This window comes from Ischnura elegans, chromosome 8 (assembly GCF_921293095.1).
Source record: "Ischnura elegans chromosome 8, ioIscEleg1.1, whole genome shotgun sequence".
Classification (NCBI taxonomy): Eukaryota; Metazoa; Arthropoda; class Insecta; order Odonata; family Coenagrionidae; genus Ischnura; species Ischnura elegans.
In genome coordinates, this window is record NC_060253.1 from 76,024,757 (window position 1) to 76,050,298 (window position 25,542).

The 25,542-nt window shown below is 38.3% G+C and overlaps 1 protein-coding gene across 3 annotated transcripts in view; it reads left to right on the top strand.

The window, feature by feature from the left end:
* Positions 1-25,142, top strand: part of LOC124163524 (CCR4-NOT transcription complex subunit 9) — a 29,584-nt gene extending 4,442 nt beyond the window's left edge. For all 3 annotated transcript variants that reach the window (XM_046540486.1, XM_046540487.1, XM_046540488.1), the window contains 4 exons: positions 8,569-8,884; positions 9,554-9,748; positions 11,335-11,426; positions 23,533-25,142. In XM_046540486.1, coding sequence (XP_046396442.1) covers positions 8,569-8,884; positions 9,554-9,748; positions 11,335-11,426; positions 23,533-23,716 — 787 coding nt within the window. In that variant the 3' untranslated portion in view covers positions 23,717-25,142. The remainder of the gene's footprint in view (positions 1-8,568; positions 8,885-9,553; positions 9,749-11,334; positions 11,427-23,532) is intronic.
* Positions 25,143-25,542: the final 400 nt, after the last annotated feature.

Here is a 25,542-nt window from a genome sequence, read left to right on the forward strand (position 1 = left end):
ATATTACGTGTCTGGTTATTTCTTGAAATGCGCCTGTTTGCTGCTGCGTTCTCACCAAAAAATTAGTTCCTATTCATTTCCGTAACACAAATATCTTCATATTTCAACTTTAACAACAGCCGGTGCGGCCATATTTATTCATCCGTAAAGGACACTTTAGCCCTAAAGTGAGCTCCGGTTGGGCACTTTATGGTAATTCATGGTTAAATAAAAACACAGTACTATTCCACAACCTTATATTTTTGCAGTCTACTAGTTTCAACGTTACAACGTCATTATCAAGACTAACTGAGAAAAGCATACAACATCCAGCCTTATTTATCCAACAATAGTGTGAGGGAAGGAGGAGGGGGGGAACTAAATGAGAAGGAGCATTGAGCATTGTTGGTTGGATAGGAGGTTCAAAACAAAAAGTATAAAAGTTTGGGGAGGTGGGGTGGGGGCAGGCAGATAAAAGTCAGGTGGTAACGAGGTTAATGAGAAGGGGAGGAGAAAGGATTGTCAAGGAAGAAGTCAGATTTTAAAACAGTAGATAAAAAGTTAGAACATTTGAATACAGTCATATCATTAAAAATTTCGATGTTACGTGCAAGAGTGCATTTGGTGATTTCTAAAATATCCAGTTTTACCCTTTTGTCATGTACATGTAAAATTTTAATATTAAAATCACTGTTGTGGCCGGATTCGGACAGGTGTTTAGAAAAGTGGGAAATGGAGTCTTTCAAACGAGCACTTCTTTTGTGTTCATCGACACGAGTTTTAAACTTGCGGCCCGTTTGACCAACGTACACACCGTTGCACTCGTCGCATGTCAGGGCATAGACACCACTTTTGTCTTCAGGATTCACTTTGTCCTTGGAGTTAAAAATCACTTTACCAAGGGAGGTCGGGGAGTAAAAACACACTCTGTATTTGTCTTTGGGTATGAGGTTGTGAACACTGTAAGACAGGGGGCCAAGGAAAGGTAATTTGCACCACCGTTTGGGTTCTGTTTTGGGGACCGGCAGCAAACTGGTTAGGGTGGGCGATACTCTTATTCGGGTTTTTTTTGCCAGTAATTTACGGATGAGGTCATCATGATAGCCGTTATTAGAACATATCGATTTAATAACATCAAGTTCCTGGTTGAAACTTGAAGCAGTCATTGGTATACAAAGGAGTCTGTTTAGCATAGAGTTAATGCCTGCAATCTTGTGGGAGTAAGGATGGTTTGAGTCTGCAGGGATAAGTACATCCGTAAAGGTACTTTTCCGGTAGATTGAGAAGTCATGTTTGCCTTCTTTGAGGGAAATCGTAAGATCTAGGAAGTGGATTGAGTCACCTCCGAGTTCAGTTGTAAAATTGCTGGATCGGTGGAGGGAATTGAGTAGCCCAAGGAAGGAGGCCAGCTGTCTCTTGCTACCGGTCCATAAGCAAATAATGTCATCCACATATCTAAAGTAGTAGCACAAGTTTTTTAAAAGAGGGTGATGAGAGCTGAACAGTTTACTTTCCAGGTTATCCATAAAGATATCAGCCAGGATAGGCGAGAGAGGAGAGCCCATAGAGAGACCGTGGTTTTGTCTATAAAACTGGTGATTGAATTGAAAATAATTTTGGTCCATGCACACTGATAATAGTTTTACACTCATACGGTCCCTCTCAGGTTTCAAGCCTACGCACAGCATTGAAAATTCCTCTGAGCTAGCAAAACGTCTTTCAACAATAACCCCCCCACCAAATGGAAAACTGGTACATATCATTTGATGTTTCCAACCTTTTTACCTCCGTACCTGCCAAAGAAGCCATAGATATAACTCTAGATTGGCTCAGAAAATCATCCGTCAATGACGACTTAGTGAGTGACTTCAAAAAACTATTTGAAAATAATTTTGGTCCATGCACACTGATAATGCCCGGCTAAAATATACTTTAGCCTAAAGTGCTGTCTGTGAATCGCATCCTTAGACTATGAAACATCAAATAATGACAAAAGGGTTACATTTTTTGGGCACACAACCTTTTTTTTCTATCCAAGCAGGCAAAAAGCCATGAATTTTATTTTAATGGGTGGTGTTTCCTACCTTTGAGATTGTTAGGAGAGAAAAAATAAATTTATAACATATTGATTTTTGTCTCTATTTGATATTTCATTGAACCATGTTTTTTGCATAAAATTTTCTAAAATATTTTGCTACAAAAGGTTTTGAAAATGTTAAATATCTATGACGTAATTTCTGTATTAATATGTGAAACTTTCATGCTCTCTGTAATAAACCTGCAAAGCCTAGTTAGTTAAGATATCATTATCATATCAGGGTAGAATACAAGTACATATGTAGATTTACTTCATTGTAACAATGTAAAGGCAGTGAATAGTGCTGATACAGGAAAAATTTGATGCACTTATGTTTTTGGCATGCGAAAAAAGTGTTCTCCTTAAAAAATGCTGGAATGGGCATGAAAAGCGGCCTTATACTGCGAAAAGAATCACCTATCGGGGACTGTAGAAGTAAAATATTTGATATGAACGAGAATAAGGAACTAGGAACTCTCCACTCCTGAATGAGAAAAAATTTCTATTCCTCCCATATAATGCAATATTTTTTGGCTCTGGCTAGTATTACATGAAAGGCGATGTTGTATAAGACATCATCGATCTTTAATTTTTCAAAATTTTCCCGTACTTGGTTTATTGTAAATTAAAGATCTCTTTTCAAGCTGACATCTTCAAAGCTAATTTCCTTAATGTTCTTTTTCCTCCACCTTGTAGTAGGCAAGGATTCCAATTTCCTTGAGTAATAAGAGGCATTATCTACCACTATAATTGATCCTTCGGGTAATTTTGCAAGAAGTGAGTGCTCAAACCATCTCTCGTAACACTAGCCACCCACTTCTTCAGGCTCATACATCGAGTTCTTTTTGCACAAGAACACATGCAATGCTCCTTTCATGAACCCATTTTCCGTTCCTGCGTGTACAATTCCTCGGGAAGTGGGGGCCAAGCCCAGTATTTAGTCCAGCAAGAAAAAGCTTGACACGGATTTTCTAATTGTTTGTTTCGCAAACTAATGTTCACTATTTGTCCAACATTAATCCAACTTTCGCCTGTGAATACACTCGTCCTGTGTTCGCGACGATATTTTTTTAGTTGCCTTAAATAATTAATTGTGCCACCAACGAATAATATCATCCTAGGATACTTCTTTTCCCCCTGTGTTCGTACACGAAGCCTATGTCCAAAAGAAGACGATATAGTGTTGTCCTTTTGTAATCTGGGAGAATACTATCATATTTACCGAGTTTAAGATGGATTTAAAGTCGGAGGAATATTTTTCACGAAGGATTCATGTACCTTCCTTCTAATTCCCGATCTCACCAAACTGTCGAAAATCACTGCTCTCGAATTTTTGTAAGGCTGTCTAATTTCTTTAGTTTTTGAAGGAGTTACCAATGGACCACGGGAGCTTTCCTTTCTCACTCTGTAAATAGTGAACTCCTAGCACCCAGTAGCCCTCGAAGTTTCTTGGCAGGCCGCACTAATGCTGAGAGATTTCCTGAAGTACGAGAAGACTTTGAGCACCAACTGTCTTTCGCGGCTTATGAGCTTCTCACCTTTTCTCCTCTTCTTTGTATCGGACATATTGATTTGGCGTGTTACAGCATAGATAAGTGTAAAACACACTTCACAATTCTCAAATTCAGCAGACCACACAACACTTGTTCACTCCAAAAAAATGCAATGACAAACTGAACGTCTTCGTAAATTCTTCCCACGCCCCTTTCGGCTAGGGTCGCTTTTGGTGCAGGTCTTATGGTACCCTATGAAAGGAACTCAGAAAAAGCCCAAGCCCCCTTTTGTAAAAGGCGTGCACTGGATGGGGTAGTGTTTCGCACAGATTATGAGATTCTTTTTCTTGGTTTCTGCGATGGGACCGAAACACCCAAGGCGAAATTTGCGTCTTATTTCCAAGCCGTTAAAATTTGCTTGCTTTCGTGTATCAATGTATTGAAATAAAAACACTGCTGTTACGACGTATGAGCATTCTCTGTTCAGGATATCAAACGAATAGATATATATTTCATAGTATGCATTGACAAAAAACTCCTTTTCCTCCCGAGAATTTTCCCTCTGCGGGCAAGTAGCCCGGCCCAGCGGCACCGTAATATTTTTTCTTAAGATCAAAACCTTGTAACTCGCTTCAGAATTGAAGTAAGTTAATGATTTTTTCACTAAAAATAACTTTGTAGTTTTCTCCAAATTTGATATGCAGGATATGGGGACCTACGACGTATAAAACGTAAGTTAGTAGGCGACTACTTTTTACCTCGCAGAAATCAATTTTTTCTTGTCCTAAAGGGTGTTAAGTCGGCATAACAACATTTTAACTCAATATTTGTACAATTGCTGAAGACCTGAAAAGAGAAAATAGTGTGAAGAATTTTGTCCAGAAGATTCAATTCAATACAGACAATGGTCAGGCAGAAATTGCGAGAAGAAGACAAAGTAAAAAAATACACATTTCTGACGGAAATCGAAGGAAATGTTTTTTACGGCTTTTGTTACAATTTTTATCGAAAAACTATTAAAAGCAATGAATGCAGCATCTCTTTCTACATTAGAATTCAATTTTTAATCAGTGCATAACGCAACATTAATTTTCGTGTTGTTATTGACAACACCGCGCTCCTGGCCTTATGGAGATTAACATGGGAAACGATTCTCCATAAGAGCCCATACTGTCAACTAATGTGGAACGCTCTATACACATCATTTAATTAATTAATTGGTTGTAGTAAATTGCTCACATACATTATACTTGCCAGTTTACAGTCACACAATTTAACAAACAAATGATGCAAACACATGAAAGCATAATGAATAATATTTATGTATAATAATTAATTTAAGTTATCAAACAATTTCAGCTCAGAATTTATATTCAACGCTTCTGTGACCTACATCTGACCTATAAGGTTCTACATATGAATAAAAGAACTTCTTCTTTCTTCTTGTAGTGATACTTTTTCCACGAACCAAATGTTGGTGCATCGTGAGTATTATGGAAACAACAGTAGAACCTCACTAATGAAACTTTCAGTGGAGAACCAAAAATCGTTTTGTATGTGAGGCTTGGTATTTAGCATGAAATCCTCTTCAATAGGGGCCGGTTTGTTTCCAGGATGTAATTATTCATCTGGAGGCGTTAAATTGAAGGCTAATAATCTTATTTACTCACAAGCAACACCACAGACAATGTGTTACTTTAAGAGAAACAAACTTTGAATTTCTGAACAACATTACCCTCGGTTGAGCGTCTTGGTCGAATTGCTAGTATTTCTGGCACTTAAGCCGCAAGGCTATCATGCTGGAGAAATTTCAGAATGGTGATACTAAAGGTTCACAGAGAAGCCAATTTTCGAAAAAAGTTGGCTCATTAACAGCAGTTTCCAGGAAATTCATTTTACCTCCTACAGACAAACCAAGATAGGAGATTGAAGAAATGAGATACCCGAGGATAGTGATCCAAATTAACCCCATAATTAGGGAGCAAAATTTCACTAATGAATCACGAAGGCTTCACACCCTGTGGACCCTGGTTTAAGTCCTGGCAGTGGCAGAAACTTTTCGGAGATGGCCGTATCCCTGCTTGAGAGTAGTGTGGAGGGAACTTCCAGGGCAGCACACTGTCCGGCAGTTGTGACGTTAAGCCTATCGTTGCAACCTGGCTATTTCCAACACGTTTCTTTGTACTATACCATGTAGTACAGAGCACACGGCACCCGGCTGTGGCATTAGTATGGAGGGGATAGATCCCCCCTTAAGTCCTCAGAAATGTTGAACGTTTTCTTAACCTTCATTTCTCAAAATATCTTAGGGTGCGATTCATAGACGACACTGAAATTGCTCACTTTACAAAGTCTCTCTTTACGGTAAAGTGAGACTTAATTTAAAGTTCGTTTCATAATCCTCCCAAAGATCTCACTTTATAAAGGGAAACTTTAGCTGCTGAAGTCTCGATCAGGCATTGAAATTTTGAGTGTTGGCAATGAATGCTGCGAAAAAGTGAATTAAGCCTAAGAGAAATTTAAAACAACTGTCTAGTTTTGATATATAGCAACTGCACCTGCTTAAAGTTAAATTTTAAGTGCCAAAATGATGTAAAATATATTTACTCGCATGACATTTTTTTTTTCAATTTTCCGGGAATCCCTGTTGCCTCCCGGGGGGGAGCCGCCTCTCCAGGTACTACCTTCCCCCTCCTCCCCAAAGCATATTCCTAATTACGCCACTGGCACCTGGGATATTCCGTAACCAAGATTTTTCCGGTGCTTAGATCACTTCTTTCAACTTAGCAATTTAGGTAACCCTGCAACTTCCGTCAGTGATGAATGAGCAAAAATAGATGAAAAGCCCGGAAAAAACTCCCCCCTCTGTAATTTTTACGCACTATAAAGGAATTTTCCCCTGAAATTTCAGCAATAGCAGATTGAATCTACCGGGTATAGCTTCACTGTCGGCATTCTTCCGCGAATTTAGCGCCGGGAACTTCGACTCACAAGCCGCGTGATTTGTCGTCACGGAATTAGGTATTTACTTTCCCTTGTCTGATAACAACACCGGACACTTTTTGTACTTCGATACAATAATAAGCCATTCCTGAGTCGAAAGGAACTGCCTTAGCTTTCACGTGTTGAATTTGACTTAAACGATTACGTGACGACTGACGATGCGAGTTATCTCTGAGGGCATTCTCACTAACTCTCGTTCTGTTAAAAAAGTAAACGCTTGCCACCAGGCAGTGTTAAGCTAATGGATATTCAAGGTCCAACTGTGTTTCATTTAAACCCACCAAGTTACAAGTTGGGTCAGTCTGCGCGCCGCGTAAATAACTTTCCTCTGGTGCAATTCGTCGCGCATAGCTGGGATTAGCCCGAGGAATGAGACCACGTGTGCTGTTTTTGCCATCGGGTAGAATCTCTGTCGACATACATCTGCAAGTACATACATAAAATTTTTTTGGATGACCTTGGAAGCCAAAACTTTGGTACGGTAGGATTTTTAACGGCGCATTTGGCAATTATTTCGCTGAGGCGATGGAAAACATGACCTTGGAAAAGTTCTAGGAAATATTCCGTTTGAGATTTAAATTCCGTAGTTCATTATTCCGGATTGACGATCATCTGCTATAGTTAAAATTAATGTATAATAAACAGCATCGCTCATCAGTGGCGCAGCAAGGGGGGTTTTGGGGGATAAAACCCCCCTAGTCTTAATTCCTAGCTTTTGAAACTATTTATTGAAACTTATTATTATTTATTGACATATCTATGTAATGAGCACATACTACTCCTGCTCTTGTGACTCAAATCTGCATGCATACCGCAGTCTTCTCGTAGAGCAGTTCTTTGACAAGTCGTAAAAATGAGGTATTTTATCTCATTGGACTGGAAAAATATGTTTCGTAGAAAAGGTCGTCGCATAAGGGAAAAGGTAAACTGAGGTTGGATATACATGGGTTCATATGGGGTTATTCACTGGACCAAAGTAAATGGTGCATAAGTGAGGTCTTCGTATAACTGAGGTTCTACTGTAATTATTTCATCCAATATTAGCAAGTAAGGATTCTCCACCAAGACTTGCCTAATGCACCATCACCATCTTGATTGACTTTGAAGGATTAGGAAGAAAACTGCATGCCATCATTTTAAGCAGAGTAAACTATCATCATGTTAGAATGATGTTAAAAAATGAAGAGTACACACAACATGAAGAAAAAGGTACTATACTTATTTAGTATCAATTTTGAAATTACTTCATTAATTGTGGTATTTGTGTTATAGGGAATTCTACAAATAATTAAAACGTTTGCTTGGATTATGTACGTATTTGATACCTTTTGATTTGATTTTTTTTGGCTATTTTCTTTTTGATTAAAATACATGATTCTGGTTATTTTATATTTATCTTTTTGAGTATACTCAGTAAACAAATGCGATAAAGGTTTATACTCTTGGTGCTAGATATTGCACTGAGCAACTGAGGACTACGGAATATAGAATATTGTTGAAGCAGGCGTCAGAGGGTTGATTTAGAGCTAAAAGCTATAACAATTAATTGCTCTCATGTTGATTTCATAAATTTTAGTGATAATGCTGAGAGGTTTTTCAGCCAGTACAATCTAGTGGTGACTGACAGACACAACCAGTGGAAGGAATAAAGTGTTGAAACTTGTTCTATGTTGATGTTCAACTAGTGTAAATGATATTCAGACTACTAAGCTCATATCTAATAATTAATTATATATCATACTACTTAATTTATTATTTTACTTCCCCATAATTATTTAAACTAATCTGTATTTTGTCAAATGACTGTGTATCACCACACTTTGGCGTCATCTTCTAATGATACATTCTGAAAATGATGAAAAAAAATAAATACTTTTAACTGTATAAGTGAAAGTGCTATAAAATTGAAATTAAAGTGCTATTTACACATGTCTTTAAGCATGAATATTTAAAATTTCCACAGAGTCAAACCTGAAGAATTAATTTTAATCATATCTGGCTTATTTTACATTGCAGCAAGAAACGGGAAGTTGTTCCAGATCTGGCCCCCACTCTTTGGCACTCTTTTGGCACCACAGCAGCTCTACTGCAAGAGATTGTCCACATATACCCCGCTGTGAACCCGGCCACGCTCACTGCCCATCAGTCGAATCGTGTGTGCAACGCTTTGGCCCTCTTGCAGTGTGTTGCCTCTCACCCAGAAACTCGATCTGCATTCCTCCAAGCACATATCCCCCTCTTTCTCTACCCATTCCTGCATACTGTTAGCAAGACACGCCCCTTTGAGTACTTACGACTGACCAGCCTTGGTGTCATTGGTGCTCTGGTGAAAGTAAGTATCATTTTGTTGGCATAGCACAAACGGAACTCCTTGTAGAAGTCTGGCATTTTATATGATATGTGGTAACCTTCTTCTTTTAGGTAATCAAACCTCAAGTTGCTCCCATGATTGATAGTGGCTCAACAGTGTATTTTATTGTTGCATGTAAAACATTGGATAATCTCACCCATCTCTTAGGGCTTCCTACCAAGATGTGAGGTGTAGGTTTCTTCTCAGTCCATTCACCTGATAATAGCAGTTATGTCATGTTACTTATGGTGAAATTTAGTAGTATGCAATGAGTAAAATTACATGTGCTGGGAATCCAATCCTAAGCTATTGGCATTTTTGCCCAGCAAGTTAAAACAAGTGATTTTTCGGGGATCTTCAGCAATCTTTATAACAAACTCCTTCTGGAACAACTAGGTACTTAAAAGTGTTGTTTGTGCTAACAAAATCATTACATTTTCATTTATTAAATTGTAATACCTAATAGTTTGTATCCTGCATTGAGCTCAAAGTATTTATTTGATGTCTAATTGTTTGGTATGGTTGTTTAGAAATGGCTCAGCTGAAGTTAGTAGTACTCTTTTGAACTTGCCCCAAAATTTTAGCTCTGTTAAATAATGAATGATTGCATATAAAGGAATAAGAAATATTTTTTCATTTGATTCTTTATAGACTGATGAACAGGAGGTGATAACGTTTTTGCTGACCACCGAAATCATCCCACTATGTCTACGAATAATGGAATCTGGGTCCGAGTTGTCGAAGACAGTTGCCACATTTATTCTGCAAAAGATTCTCCTGGATGACAGTGGGCTCTCCTACATTTGCCAAACTTATGACCGATTTTCTCATGTTGCCATGATTTTGGTGAGTATTTGACTAATTCCGTGGAATTTTCATCATTGTCAATGCATTTAGATTTCCTCAACTGCCTTTAATTAGTATTATGAGAGAAGGTACAGCATTGTTACGGAATGAAGAAGGGTGCAAAAAAAAAAGTTAAACAATGCTGGGGGAGGCAAGGCCACCCCTCCAAGTCTTTATTTGCATTTACCTATGGTCACCGAATTTTGCACTATACCATCTTTAACCTGACCCATAATTATGGGCTCTGCGATTACATATTGTTCATTAAGGGTTTACAGGGTTTACTATAATTTATCCCTCTCTGCATCGTAAATTAAACAAAACTTAAGATATTTACATCTTGCAAGGTTAAGTTAAAGTTTCGGTGCATAGTTTAACATCTGATTTTAATTATACTGTCTGAACTAATTGCGAGGGTCGTTCAGGAAGAAATAGAAATTATATTGAGTAAGATTTTTTTTTTCTTTTTCAACACAGTCTCCTTTCAGCTCTATATATTTTTCTAAGCATTTTTCCTAACACTACAAAGCCATCCGAAAAGTAAAATTTTGGAATCTCCTCAAAACAGGCATTTGTTTGGGAAATGAACTCCTCGTTAGGTGTAACATTTTATGGCCAAGCCATATGTATAAGTTGGGAATTAGAAAAAGTCTCTGGTAGACAAATCTGATGAATACGGCAAATTTTGTCATAATTGGAATTTTAAACCTGTAATTTTGGCCATTGCAACTGCTCAGATTTATGCCCATATGTTGTCTTATTGAAAGAGGAATTTTTTGTTTCAAAAGAGGATGCTTTCCTTGATATTAAACACAATCGGTCCAATAACGATGCATTAAATTATCTTGCAATTGTGTTTCTCTTTTTCAAGTAATCAGTGTTGATAACTTCACAATTATCCGAAAAGATTAGGGCCGTAACCTGGCTTGCCCATTTCACCATGCTTTGGAGCCATTTTACCTTCAAAATTCCATTGTTTTGTGTGTGCTTTTGTCTCTGTAGTGTAGAGATGAATCCATATTTAATCTATAGTTGTGTGTCAATGCAGAATGTTTTCAGGATTGTGACAGAAAAGTGTCAAAACATCCTCAGAGTTGGCCACACCCTTCTATTTATTCTCCACTATAAGCAAACATGGCATCCATTTTGTCGAGATTCATCCATCTTGCTGAGATCTCATTCGGTTTTTCTTGTAAAATTAATGTGGTTGTGTAAATGTCAAATGTATTGGGGCTTCAAGTCATGCCTACGATTGTTGACAGTGCACTGCGGACAATGCATGGCTTAAAACCACCCTTCTCAAAATGCATAGCTTCACTCACCCCGTTTTTTATGGCAACAAGGTTGGTTTAACAATGGTGCAGGGTCATCTGGGTCTTGCTACAGCCATATTTTTTACATGTTAATCATAGGCCTAGTGACGGCACACTGCCCATCACTCATTGTAATGTGATTCTTGCCATATGCTGTACGTTTCGAAAAAAAGCTTTCAATGCAGTACTATTGGAAATTAGATGGTTAAAAAGTTTATTGTTTTTAGCATATTTTGTCTCCATGTGTAATATTACTACTTATTTCTTTTCAAGGGAAAAATGGTGCTTTCCTTGGCAAAGGAACCCTCTGCACGTCTCCTGAAGCATGTTGTGCGTTGTTATTTGCGACTCTCGGATAATCCTAGGTAAGTAATATCTAATATGCTCCTTTAAATAAAATAATGTTTTTCCAAGTTCTTTATCTTATGTTAATATTTTTATTAGGGATGTTACCTTTGAATAGTATAATCTAGGGATGAGTCGATTCCACTTTTTTTCGATTCCGATTCCAATTTCGATTCCTTCAAATCGATTCCCGATTCTCGATTCCGATTCCATCGATTCTTGTACATTCTAACTGGTGGGATTTTGATTTATCTGTAGCATCGCTGTCATTAAAATTTAAGAATTGAATGGAATAAAATAACTAGGGATGGACAGATCCAGGATTTTTGGAGCGAGATCTTTCGAATCGGATATTTTCGAATCCAAATGCATTTTCAAATTCCTGCCATTAAACAAAGTCATTATTCGTTTATTGTGGGTACATACAATCAATGGAATGCTTCTTAGATTTTCATTCACATTCTAATATTTTTATAACTTAAAAATTATTTTATGGGCTTTCAAGTTGTTTTTTAAAAACATCTTCACATACTCAGGGCCTAAACTGTTACGCTTGGGTTTGGAAATGAAAATAGAAAAAATCTTAGGATGAACCACTGACCAGTGGCGTAGCGAGAGGAATATAAATATAAAAAACACAATTACTTTCCTTCATAAAAGGAAACAAAATATTTAAAAATCATGAATTTACAAAAATGAAAAAAATGACTCTTTGAAAAATGAAGTTTTTCTATTATGAAGGGCGTTAAAATTAGTTTGAAACCCTCTCCTTTGTACCCTGTTGTTTAAAAATTTTCCCCTGGTTTTGGATCCCCCCTTAACAAAATTCCTGGGTACCCCCCTGCCATCGACTGAATTCCAATTTTCCTCATGCACGTTTCCCCCGAATTTTACTTTCTCATCACTTACGGACTTGTGTTTCATCCGAAAATGCTTTAGTATGGTGAGGTCATTGGTTCTCCTTATCTCAGGGGAAATGTTTACACGCAATACATTTTTATCGGCGTATCATTAAATTGAATTGCAACTGTGCAATTAGCAACACAATTAACTGTATTTAAAACGGCATTAACGTCATGTGTGACGAGGTGCTCAACCGCTTAGCATGAGGAAGAAGTGGGCAGCAGAAGCACGTAAAGGAGAGGTGGAGGGGTGGCGTAGCCAGGAATTTCGTTCGGGGGGGATTCAAAACCAGGGGGGAAATTTAAAAAAAAAACCGGGCGCTAAATAATGGGTTTTAAACTAATTTTAACACTTTTTATAATCGAAAAACTTAATTTGCTAAAGAAAAATTTTGTAAATTCCTGATTTTTCAATAATTTGTTTTCTTTTGTGAAGGACAATACAGTGCAACCTCGATATAACGACACCCCACGGTGCACTAATAAACACTCGCTATAGCGAATTGTCGCTTTACCGGATGTGGAGCAAATAATAGCCAATATACCTGTTGCGAACAGATATACAGGAACAGGAGTGGTGCTGCGACAGATAAACATCTATCCGATAAACGTAAGCATAAATCCAGATGAAAGGCGATGTTTTTTTGCATCACTAAATTTCCTTACACAAATAACGACTAACTATTCAAACAATTTATAAGCGCCGCACTGAATAAAAATCATGCAAAGCATTGTTTTGTCAATCATTATATTTATCGAACGACAGTTTACCACATAAATTTGAGACTGAGCACTCCATTAACTTCATTTTTAACAGATCGCTAGCAGTTACAGAGGTTAAGGAGTCTTGATGAAAGTTTTCCGGCGGTGAAACCCTCGCTATGGCGAGAGCCAACGCCGAAAGGGTCTCGTAAAAACGAATTTTTTAACACGCTTATTATAGGGTCAATTGACGGTGCATCGGCTATCTCTCGTTATAGCGGGGGTGTCGCTATAGCCCGTACTCGCTTTAACGAGGTTCCACTGTAACTGTGTTTTTATATTTCGGGGGGTGAGGTCCGGACCATCCCCATGGCTACGCCACTGGGAAGGAGCACGTGAAGGAGAGGTGGAGAGGAAGGAGCCCGCTCCCTCCGTATTTCAAACAACAAGGCATCAAATGAGGGAGTCGGACGAAGAAATCAGATCTTACTTCAGTGACGTCGTTGCCTTCAAAGCGAAGCCGGGCACGCTACGTGATATATGTAGTTGGCGTTTCCAATCCGTCTCTAGTTGTTTGAGGGGTTAATGCTGCGCTTGTTTCTTTGAAAATTATGCTGTTTGGACAATCAGTAAAGTGTAATTGTAGAATTGTAGATAGAAAACTGAGTGGCAATCAATTAGAGCTGAAAAATAAACAGAAATATCGTCAGGAATGCGTCTCGTTTGGTCTAATTCTTTTTTAAATCCCGTGCATATCATCTAATTGTCGAGGCTATCAAGATATCTTCGGGCCCAAAAAGTCACTCTTCTAGCATCTGTCGTCTAGAAACAGAGAATTGAAGCAGGTAGGCCAAAAAAGGTCAGTTGGTGAGGCGAGTTAGGGATGAAACACGCTTCAATTGTTTTCATGTGATTTGATATTTTCCTTAGAAGACAATGATTTTTGGTCCGTGTGATTTCGGATACAAAAAAAAACAACAGAGGCACGGGCTGGTGGACGGCCGAAGGTGGTTTTCTGAAATCTGCGACGTAGTTACTTTTGACGTGGTTATTATCCTACGGCGCTGAAATTCCTCCGATGATTGTTCAATCTCTTGGGAAGAGTCACACTATGTGCCAGTCGTATTTTGCCTTTTTTATTTTCTGGCTGAAAATCCTAGCCACGGCTGAAATTCTTCTCGCAACCTCTGCGAGAGCTTTCAAACAAAATGGTTCATGAGTAGGACAAGAATCGCATGCGACGACGCATTCGAAGAGAGAATCGGAACTCTTTCCACCCTGATGGGGCGTTGCATTCACTGAATCTATTATTTAAAATTTCGGATCCAGATCCGATGTCTTCCGCGACTTTGGATCCGATGTATCCGATGAAGGGCAATATCCGCGGATATTTGGATCCGAGGTATCCGATCCGACCATCCCTAAAAATAACAATAGCCGCGGTGGCTACATTCTCGTTTGGCCGCGGTGGCTAAACAAGAATGTAGCATTCATTGCGTCCATACACACTAGAGCAGCCTGGCGGGTGCGCGGTGGCGGCCGAACGCAACCTGTCGAGTCCGCCCGGAGGCCGCGGCGGCTTATGCCAAGCAAGTATCAACTTCCTCAAGGGTTGCATTGATGACACTGGGCTATACAAACGCGAATATGTCTAATTTTTTTATTATTGACGCAGACGCGTGTTAGTCTAAAAAAGTTACGTATACAAAAAAACCCGCTCTCAGCGCGTATTTATAAGAAACTTTTTTCACAGGAAAACTCGCTCTCTGCACGTTTTTATTATCAGCAGACTTCAAATATCATTCGAAAATTAAAAAATATATATTTCGATCTATTATACTTTAAAATTGGTGGTCGAGATGAATTCTCCGAATGTGATTCATAATCGCAATACTTTGATTTGCCGTGACCAGCGGCTAATAAAAGAACGGAAAGCGCATGCATTGCTTCCCGATCCCGAGGTTTCCAATTTTTTTTTCTCTTAGAGTTGCTCATGATCACGCGCCATTTCAGGGTTCGTCGGTTTGTCGCTCTTGCCGACTTTTTCATGTTTCCGAGGCCGCTTAGGTATGTTAGTCGCAGCACCCGCGTGACGGGCGTATCCTCCGCGCGGGCAAGGCTGACACCGCGGCCGCTTAGATGTGTGGCAGCCTTTGTGCCCCAAACTTATAGTCTATGCTCAAAACATTTATCTTCCTGGAATCGATGGAATCGGAATCGACTTTAGGCGATCGATTCTCGATTCCGATTCCGTGCCCGAGAATCGGTGGAATCGAGAATCGACATTTGGAATCGACTCATCCCTAGTATAATCAAATACCTCAAATAATGAGCTTTTTACACTATTCAATATTCAATGACTCAAATTTATCAATTATTTGAATTTCGAATGCACAGCACATATTGTCCTTGATTCTAATTAAATCCGTTGGCTATGGTTGGGTCTTACATGAAAGTTTCCACTCTAGGTTAGTTAAATTCTTTAATACTACTTCTAAAAATACCTATCACTAAATTAATCATAAAGACATATGTATAATGCTGATGATTCTACGAGAACAACATTAAGATGAATGCATGTGTACTTTCAAATGTACGCGACATTGGCTTTTCCTTTTACGGCACCCTGTTGCATAGCAAAATTTATGTTTTACAAATTCTAATTTTAAAGTATTTGTCAATTCTTAATTTCATTTAAGGTTTGCAATAAATGCAGTGAAGCATAATTTATAATATACAGGCATCCCCCGAGTTACGTAAGAGATGCGTTCCGGCAGACTGCGTAAGTCGAAATTTACGTAAGTCGAACCTTTGCGTTAGTGCTTCAGAGATTGCGATCGGCGAGGTGAAATTCTCAGCGGAGAAATGCGCGGTAATTTCTCGGTGAAGTTTCATTCAGTTCACTGCGATATTCATTAACTCTACCGCGTATTCTTACGTTAATAGATACAAAATTGGTAAACATTAATATAGTCTGAGAGTTGAATCTCGAGCATTGCCAATCAAAATGCGTAATATTATTCCCAGAGTTGACCGATCGCGTGGATTCGGGAAAGTACGGTATCTCAACGCTACATTACTTAACTGAATACAAATTTGATTCATTATGTTATACTGCGATCCAAGGGCCCAAAGAATGCATCGTCTACCTACCTATAATCATTATATCTTCTGCCTTTTATATATTACGTTGATCGATGAATCTGGTGGTTTCACTGTCACAGTTAATACACGTAGGAGTGTCTAGAATTACGAGCAAATAACACACAAAAAATACCAGTAAATTACTTTATTCTTAGATACATTCACACGCACATACACTCAATCTTTCACGCATGGAAACATACTTTCATTCTCTCATATCTCAATAAAAAACTTGAAAATATCATCATTTGAATATATGCATCGCTGGAAACATCGAAGAGTATTTCCAAAGCACGAAGCTAATTAAAAGTGAGCTTTTATTCAGCCAACTCCGTCATTAACGTGCAACAAAGTTGGTGGGGAAAAGCTTTTAATGACGCAATATTCATTTACAGTTGCACACAAAATGAGAGAAAGAGAAAATGCAGCTTAATAAAATTTTCCGCCAGAAACATGTAAACAATTGCGCAATTAATATCGTGTGTCAACTTTTTCTTAACTTTTTCGCGGCGTTAATTGCTAACACTCAAAATTTCAATGCCGTTACGTGGGTACTAAACAATTCTTTTCCACCATAAAGATTTCTGCTTGAACTTCATTTTCTTTTAATTCCACAGATGGAAATGTCCAAACTTAAGGATACAATTTTTAAATAGTTGAAAGTCGCAGTTCGGGTGTGCATGCTGTATAACAAGTTGTATCGTATAGGAATGAGCGCAACCAAATCCATCGCTAGAACTGCAAATTTTCACGTTGATTGCTGACTTGGGATTTATAAGCGATTTTTCTACAGAAATTGATGAAAATTCCTTCGAGGAATGACAAAAATGGGTCACATTGTTATTTTTAGTGCGTAAAAAACTCGATAACTATTCGATATTTTTTCTACCATAGGTTGTACGAGCGAATATCTACTTCTTCGCGCTCTCATTCGAAAATTAACGTAATCATTTGAAATACGGATATCGCTTACGTAAGTACGGATTTACGTAAGTCGAGACATACGTAACTCGGGGGATGCCTGTATGCTTATAATATGTGAATATAACTTTCAAGATGTGTATAGTAAAAAACAAAAGAATAACAGTTCTCGCCAGGTGCGCAAGTTTGATGTAATCGTGGATGACAGCACAGACATAATTCAGGAGAGGTATTGAAGTAGAATGACTTGCAAAGTGTTCAGCATTCTTTATTTTTTTTTGCCGTTTGTATTTCAAACTGGTGGAAAAATGCATTTTCAGTATTCAGTAATGCAGTATTCAATATTTGAGTGAATTTTCGGGAAAAAATTAGTTATTCGTATTCGATATTCATATTTGAGAAAAAAGCTATTCGACCCATCTCTAATTTTCATGAATGGGCCTTGGAAAAGACAGGGTAAGGCCTCGGGTACGATACGAGCGGCACGTGAGCGGCAGGGGTGGCTACAATACAAGCGGCAATTTTCTAACCGCTCAGGTTTCTCACCTTTTCTAACTTCAGTCTTCCTTTGTTTGGCCGTATTTTCACTACTTTGATGTTTCTCTGCTCACATTTTCAACTACACTGAAGGATGAATCTACTGAGCGGTGAGTGGCAGTGGAAAAGAAATCGGTCTGGACTTCGAACCATGAGTGGCACTGGGCGGCGCCGCTCAAACATATCGCACCCACCCTCAATGGATTTACACGCAACTAAATGAGGACCGATATCAGAGCGGCGCCGCTCGTATCGTACCCGGGGCCTAAGGCAGGGGACGAGAATGTGGTGCAATGATAACTGGAGAAATAAACAGCTTGTTTGATTCAGAGTCCTTTTGAAATTTGCTTCCTCAGGTGGTTTGATAATACAACTGGTAGCGTTGTCGACAAGAAATGAGGACACTAGGATTCAAATTCTGGTCATGTTAGATTTCATTTTTTGGTGTTAATACATAAATGGATCTGCAATACTTGTATATGACTCTTTCCAGGTAGTTTTTAGCTTATTTACCTTGGAGTGATAAGCTTTTTCCACTTACGCAAGTTTAAATGGTTGAAACGTAGATCTTCACTAACTCCTGTATGCATTCATTTATTTTGATTTTTTTTTGGATGTGAAAGAGATGTAGTTGATCAATTACCAGAATCATGGAAAAGCAGTTTATTGTCAATTACATTCTTACCTAAAAGTTGGGGAATGGAATCATCTTTTATGAGGACATTACATTTTTCCTCAAAAATGCCTTGGTGATGAGATAATTGATTATTTTTGCCCGGATTGATAGATTTGATTGACAGATTTGTGGCAGTTGTAGTTTGTAATGGTGGTTTTGCTACCACTTTCAAAAGTTTACTCATTTAAGTGGAAAACAAAACCTAAGTATCCGTTGCGTTGTCCATAAAAATGCATAACTGAGCAGAGTAAGATACAGTGGATGTGCGGTTTATGGAGTACAGCAATTTGCGAGAATCATATTTTAGCGAGTGATAGTCTTTGTAGTGGCAGACGGCCTATGTGTTACATGTAAAATAAATCGGATTTAGTGAGGTCAAAAAGTTCCTTCCACAGTTAATGCTCGGTATTATGGCAGATATTTCTCGAGGGCAATGCACTACTGAGCAAGCATTAATTATTGTTTTGTATTATCTGTTTATTAAACTAAAAATACAAGATGTGTGTCATATCTACAACGCATAAAGCCAATTATGCTCAAGCATTTATGTGATTTACGGCCTTGAGTATGCTCTGTGAGCTCCCATTTTAGGTTCTTCTTTTGTTAGGCTCAGTTATCAGTGGGAAGGAAATGGGAGGAAGATGACAGTGGGAGTTATTTCCCCCCCATCCCCCTTGGTTGGTTTCGTCACTATAATAATATTATAGGATAGGCTAAGTGTTAGAACTTACTTGTGTTGAAACCCCCTCCATATTTTTCCGCTATAAGTATGGAAGTTGAAAGTGCAATATTGTCATAGTTAAATTGGCACCCTTACATTGAATTTCCACTAATGGAAAGCTAGAGAAACGTTACCTGCCGTTGTATGCTATCCGGCGATGTATATTTTGATATTTCAAATATGCATAGGAATGTAGTTCGATCAAGACATTGTCAGCTATTGCCATGTAGTAAAATCACAATTATTACCAAGATGGTAAAACAACAATCAACCTTAGCTTAGCAAGCGAGGACTCAGCACCGCCGAGTAATCAACTATAAAACAAATTTGTAAAAGCCGAGTTACTCTGTTGATAGTAGAAATCCTCTTCTTAGCAAGCATCAGCAAAACTTTGACGCACTTCTGTGCAATCCCTTAAATTTCTTTAAACAAATGGCTTAATTTAGATGTGGGTTACCCTCAAGGGCTATGTACTATGAGAGTGCATGACTCCTGTGTCAAAAATAATATTTTGCTCCGAATTTTGCGACACAGCATATGCTTTTTCACTAATCCATTCCCACGAGGTGCTTTTATCGTAGGTATGGAAACAGCCCAGGGATTTGGAGAACTGAAGATTTTTGAACCACCAAAACAAAGGGTTGTTCCTTTGAGTCCTTGAAGGTCATCGTCCCTTACGGTTTCCTTCTTCACGGGAGCATTCTGTTTACATGTATTGTGGGCGTTTCCCTTTCTTACCTGGCAACCTTACCCCCTACCCCGGAATAGGCCCTTCTGCCTGTCATGTCTGATGTATTCGCAAAATTATCCAAAAACTTCCGCCGCATACCAAACATATTGATTCAGACTCGTTGCACTGTTTTTACAGTTTTATTCTGCATTAAAAAATGCAAGAAAAGTAATAAAATCGCCGAAACACCGTAACTTGGGTAATTAATATATTATAAAATTGTACATCTGCCATTTATTTCTTTAAATGTGTTGTTACTCAACTACAGTAGAACCGCATTAAAGCGTATACGGGCTAATCAATCCAATCCTATTCCTATATGAGTGTTGACTATGGGTTTATTGACTCTTATTTACTCCACCTCCGGTAAAACGACAACTCGCCGTAGCGAGAGTTTATTTGAGCACCGTGGGGTCTTGTTTTATCGAGGTTGCACTGTAGATTGTGCCTGATAATGACTCTTTGGATGATTAACTTCGTTAAATACCGCAGAAACAAAAGAAAAACTGTAAATATGGACGATTCTGAGACTTTGGTGGGTTAATTCAACACCTTCAGATACAATGAGTGCTCAGTTTAGCAAGTAATTTCCTATGGATTATGAACAGTCATTAAACTGGGCTTCTACTGTAGTTTGAGTGATATACTTCCATAAAAAATGTGGAAATATTTGAATTTTTGTTTACCCTTTGGTGGAACCTCTATCTATCATTACTGCTAGAGATGGGTCGGTTCCGGTACCCGGTTCTTGGTTCTCACAGTTCTTGGCTTGTAGAACCAATATTGAGAACCGATTGCATAATGTCGGTTCTTTGGAACAGGCCCGGAACGGTCACTAGGATTTGAATTTGGCTCCCCAAAGTGGAAATGGTCTAGATTGTATTCAACACCAAAAAGTGAAAAAAATATTTAAAAAATGCATATATTACTTTGCGATTGCATGGTGTCCACGTTTTTTTAAATTGAGAGTTGCTCGCTAACACACACACTTGCGTCGGTTTGTCGCTCTTGCCAGCATAGTAACATAACCGTAGCCTTTCAAACGAGCTGGCTTTTCGCCAGCTGCCTTCCACGGTATGGTGCCATTCCTTCAACTTACCATAGGTCTCCGTGGATGTCTTCAAACGAGTCGAATCATGTCATTGACAGCACGGCACCCATTTCAGTCCGGCCTGGCGATGCGTAAAGGCAAATGGCGTGAAATACGGACAATGCTACATTGAGACTGCTTTCAGTCGAAACGACTTTTCACCCACCGCCATTCACATGAAATTCAGATGGCTTACAGACGAGACAACTCTCTCTCTGCAACGCCGTGTGCTGTGCTGTGAACGGTGGGCGGCAATAAATCATTTAGTCTGAAAGCGGTCTTGCTATTAAATCATGTGCATATGCAGTAATTCTTCAACATACGAGCTAGATGCTTTCTGAGAGCTTGTTCTTTAGTTGACAAACCTATGTAAGGCATCGAGAAGTGTGGTTATTCTGCAGAATGCAGCACTGCATTACAATTTTGCATTAACTCATAGCCGCTCGGTTTATCTAGGGTGTCGCTGTACCAGTGTGTTGCACAATCTGTTGTTGATGTTATGAGAACTGTGACTGTGAAGCATGTGAATAAGTTGTCTATGTAAGTAACAAGTTAAGCAGAATACAGAATGTATTTTGAGCTGACTCACAAGTTACTACAAATTCCGGATTCATTCGGATTTGGAAATTCCGGAACAACGGATTCCGAAAAGGTAGATCACGTGAAACACAGCTCATGCTCTTTCTTCAAGATGTTCTCAAATCTTGGGAATCAAAAAGACAAGTTGATGCATTATTTCCAGATTTTAAGATAGCTTTCGACACAGTACCTCAAAATAAACTTTTTACAAATTACAGTCCTGTGGATTAAACGAAACAGTGGTAAACGGGATACATGACTTTCTAAATGATCGTAAACAAAATATAATTATTGACGGAATCAGCTCTGATGTAGTCAAAGTGACATGAGGTGTTCCACAAGGAAGCATAATCGGTCCACTTTTGTTCATTATATACAGTAATGATCTCTGCTCCCGAATTAGCAGTAAAATATGTTTATTTGCTGACAACGCTGTCTTATATTGTGAAATTAGTGATCACTCTATGAAATTCTATCATTGGATTTAAACAACGTTTATTTGTGGAGCCAAGAATGGGGACTCAAAATTAATCTGAGCAAATGCATGTCGGTACATTTTTTGCTTAGTTTGTACCTATCCTATCTTTCTAGGTAAGATTTGTGCTTACCCCAGACTGGGCCACTCTCCCCTCTTTTCCTTCCTCATCCCCTATCATCTGTCTCAGTTCAAACCTGTGCTAATGCAGTGACAAATTGATAATTTTTACCCTCCAAAATGACTCACTTAAAGCAAGAAATTCAACTTCTCACAATCACTCTGTGATTTAAGGGGGCATCCATCGATTACGAGAGGTGATTTTGGCAATTTTTGGACCCTAACTCCTCTCTTATTGAGATAACGAGAGATTTGGCTCTACCTTCTCCTCCCACTCCCTTTAATCTCACGTGAGATTGTTCAAAATATGTATTTATTGGTGTATGTTAATCATTTTTTCTTTGCATTGCATTGGAGAATCGATTTGACCCCTGGCCCCCCCTAACGCCTTATGTAATTAATCCTTTATGGTCCAAGAGACATATATGCTCCAAATTTTTTAAATTCTCTCAAAATTAAATGAGTTGTATGATTGTAAGAATTGGTTGTATAGAAGAATAAGCTTTGACTTCTAGTTTTAAATTCTTTTTGTGATATCCTTTAGATATTGTAGTTCCCACATTGTTAAGAATGGTCACTAAAAATGCTGTTTTCGAAGCGGAAATTTGATAGTTTATAACAAATCAATGAGAAGGTCAATTATTACGGGACTTTTGTGTATCCTGTATGTGTACCTAGCTTGTAGAATAAGTATTAGTCCCCTCAAAAATTGGTTATGGGTGTGGCTAAAAAATGTGTCAGGCTTATCGATTTTCCCCGGAGTGTCCAGATATCGAGATAAGAGTTATCAGGGTTCTAATGTTGATCATATGACTCTTCTAAAATGCTTAAAACTAAAAACTCACTACTATTAAAATTCCCGTATAAAATCCCCGGTTTGGGCCCCCCCAATATTATTTATAAGTCAGCACCCCTGTCCCTGTGCACCATAAGGGAGCTAGCATTGGTATTATTTCTCGTCCCAGACTATACCTCGGGAACTATTAGAGACATCGCTTTCATATTAATGTTTTTGGAATCTACGCATTAATATTAGCCTAAAATCATATTTTGTTCTGCAATCAAATGGCTGCAATCGTTATGGACATGAAAGGGTTAATGGATGCCCCCTGACCTGTAGGTTGATTTTGGTAGCTTAGCCTTGACTTGGCTTCAGGCTTGTCTAGTCCCATATTCTGAAATGAGCCAGTTCATTTCCCTTGGACACTTAGCACTTGAGGATATTTATTTCGTGTGTCTTTAGGCTTTGCCTAGGATTTGAACCTCAGTCAGCAGTTCAACGCTCTGCTTTATGGCCACTATGCTCTCTAATTCGACTGAACATCTTCATATTTGTTGGAAAATGTGGATTCAAGTTAATTTGGAATTTCAATGCATAAACCTTGATAGTATATGGAAAAGAGCCTGGATACAACTCTAGTTTTTTGTGCTAAAATTTTAGATGTCATGCACATAGAATCCTCCCCTGTATTTATTTCTGGTGTCAATCCATTTGTTATCTCTAATGAGAGGAATTCTTTTATTACTAGGGCTCGTGAAGCATTGAGGCAATGCCTGCCAGACCAACTGAAGGACAGCACATTTGCAGGATGTTTGACAGATGATAAATCAACTAAGCATTGGCTGTCGCAGCTGCTAAAGAATTTGGAGACTGCAGGACCTGGTGTTGGCACTGACCCACGTGTCGGCATTTCTCCTCTTGCTGTCCAGTAGAATGCTTAGCAATGGCTAGCTCAAATCTGGATCTGTGTTACCACAATCAAAGTGTGTGTTCTAGTATTGCGATATACTCATGTTGTAATTAGGGGACGTTTTAAGGAGGCTGTTGAGTTTTGTAGCTATTCCACCCATAATTACATGCCCGAGTTTCGGCATGATCTCAAAGTGATTGTAAAGAAGTATTCACGATTACTTTTTAGCAAGTAATGGATTCTTTTTCTCTTAAGAATTTCATGTATGTCCATCATGTGCCATGTCACAGTTTTTGTAATTTATTTTGATGCTGCATGGTAACACTTTTTGAGATGACTCAAGAGAGTATATCTACTCCAAAACACCAAATGGTTCAACTTTCTTCCTTTGTCCAGAAGTGCCTGTGACTAATTTTGTACAAATGACACTAGTATTTGCCTCAATAATGGCAGTCCTTCATGTTAACGAGTTTTAGTGCTCTTACCTGTGGCAGATGAAGCCATATGTGCATTGGAAGATGATGGTTATTCCAAGGATGGAATTTTGAGTAACTGAACATGTGAGTGTGTAGTGCTTCTCTTACCTGAAGCCAATCGTTACTCCTCAGTTGAGTTGTAGTGGTGAGTTGATAGTTCAATGCTGTTGCATTTTAAAAATATTGGTGATGTATCTATTTGTAAATTGTTTTGTTTAAGTTCATATTTTAGAAATTTATGATTGTTGATAGCATCTTTTTTTTCCAAGACTTTCCTTCCGTCTTCTGTCAATCAATCATATTTAGTAGTGTCCAAAAGTGGATAATACTTTTATGCCATTCTAAATGAAATGTTTTTCAATTATTATGTTCCAAAGTGTCCGCTCTCGAGTCTGTTTATATTTCATATCATCACTATCAAGAGACAACTAGAAATCAAAGAACTTTATTTTCATGTGACATCACTTGTGAATATAATGTGAGAGTTGTTGTTTATGAAAGTTAATGACTATGATTTTTAAAAGAAATCTTTTTGACTGTATTTTTGTATATGTATGTGTATATTTAATTTTAAAAATACTTTTCTTTTGGTTTGGGATTCTAAGATGTACATATTCACCATTGTGTTGGACCCTAGAGCCTGAAGCTCATAAAGTGGGCTGCTTTTTTCGTTAATAGAATAAGTATTTCACTCATATATTTTCTGAAGCATTGGCTTATTCAATTCTTCCCCAGTCATATCCATGCAAATTTCATTATTGGAAATGAATTTATCCATGAGCCAAGGTTAAATTATTTAGAAAAATATAGGAGGTTAATTTATTTGATGTGTTGAAGTTGCTGTGTGAAATACAGTTTTGTGACCCAGTGCCACGAGAAAGCCTTTTGTCGCAATAAATAGCTTATGGTTAATTACAGTGTGAATATTTTTTGGAAAGTGATGTAAAAATAAAGAAGATGAAATAATTTAAATTTTTTTCATTCAGTAAGGAATCCAGTTGTGTTATTGTGGGCACAGTGGTCATGGTAGTGTCCTTGATGGAAGGTAATGTGAAACAAGTGGTTTGAATAGTAAAGTGTGGTCATTGCACATGAATTATTTTTATCCATAAATGTTTGCTGAGGAGGAATGCAATTGCTATGTTTCTTTTGTCACTCTCAGAGTTTGATAGTGATGTTTTGCTGTGCACCCGGAAGAGTGGAGGAGTGTCTGCCTTGACTGGATTGTCATGACAACTGTCACCACTGAGGCGTCTTGTCGTTCACAGTTCTGTTGTCCAATTTGTTGTGGTAGGGTTCATCTTAATTTCTGCTTCACAACAGCATAATTCACCACATTAGTTATTCAGGTTAGACTCTTTACTTATTAGAA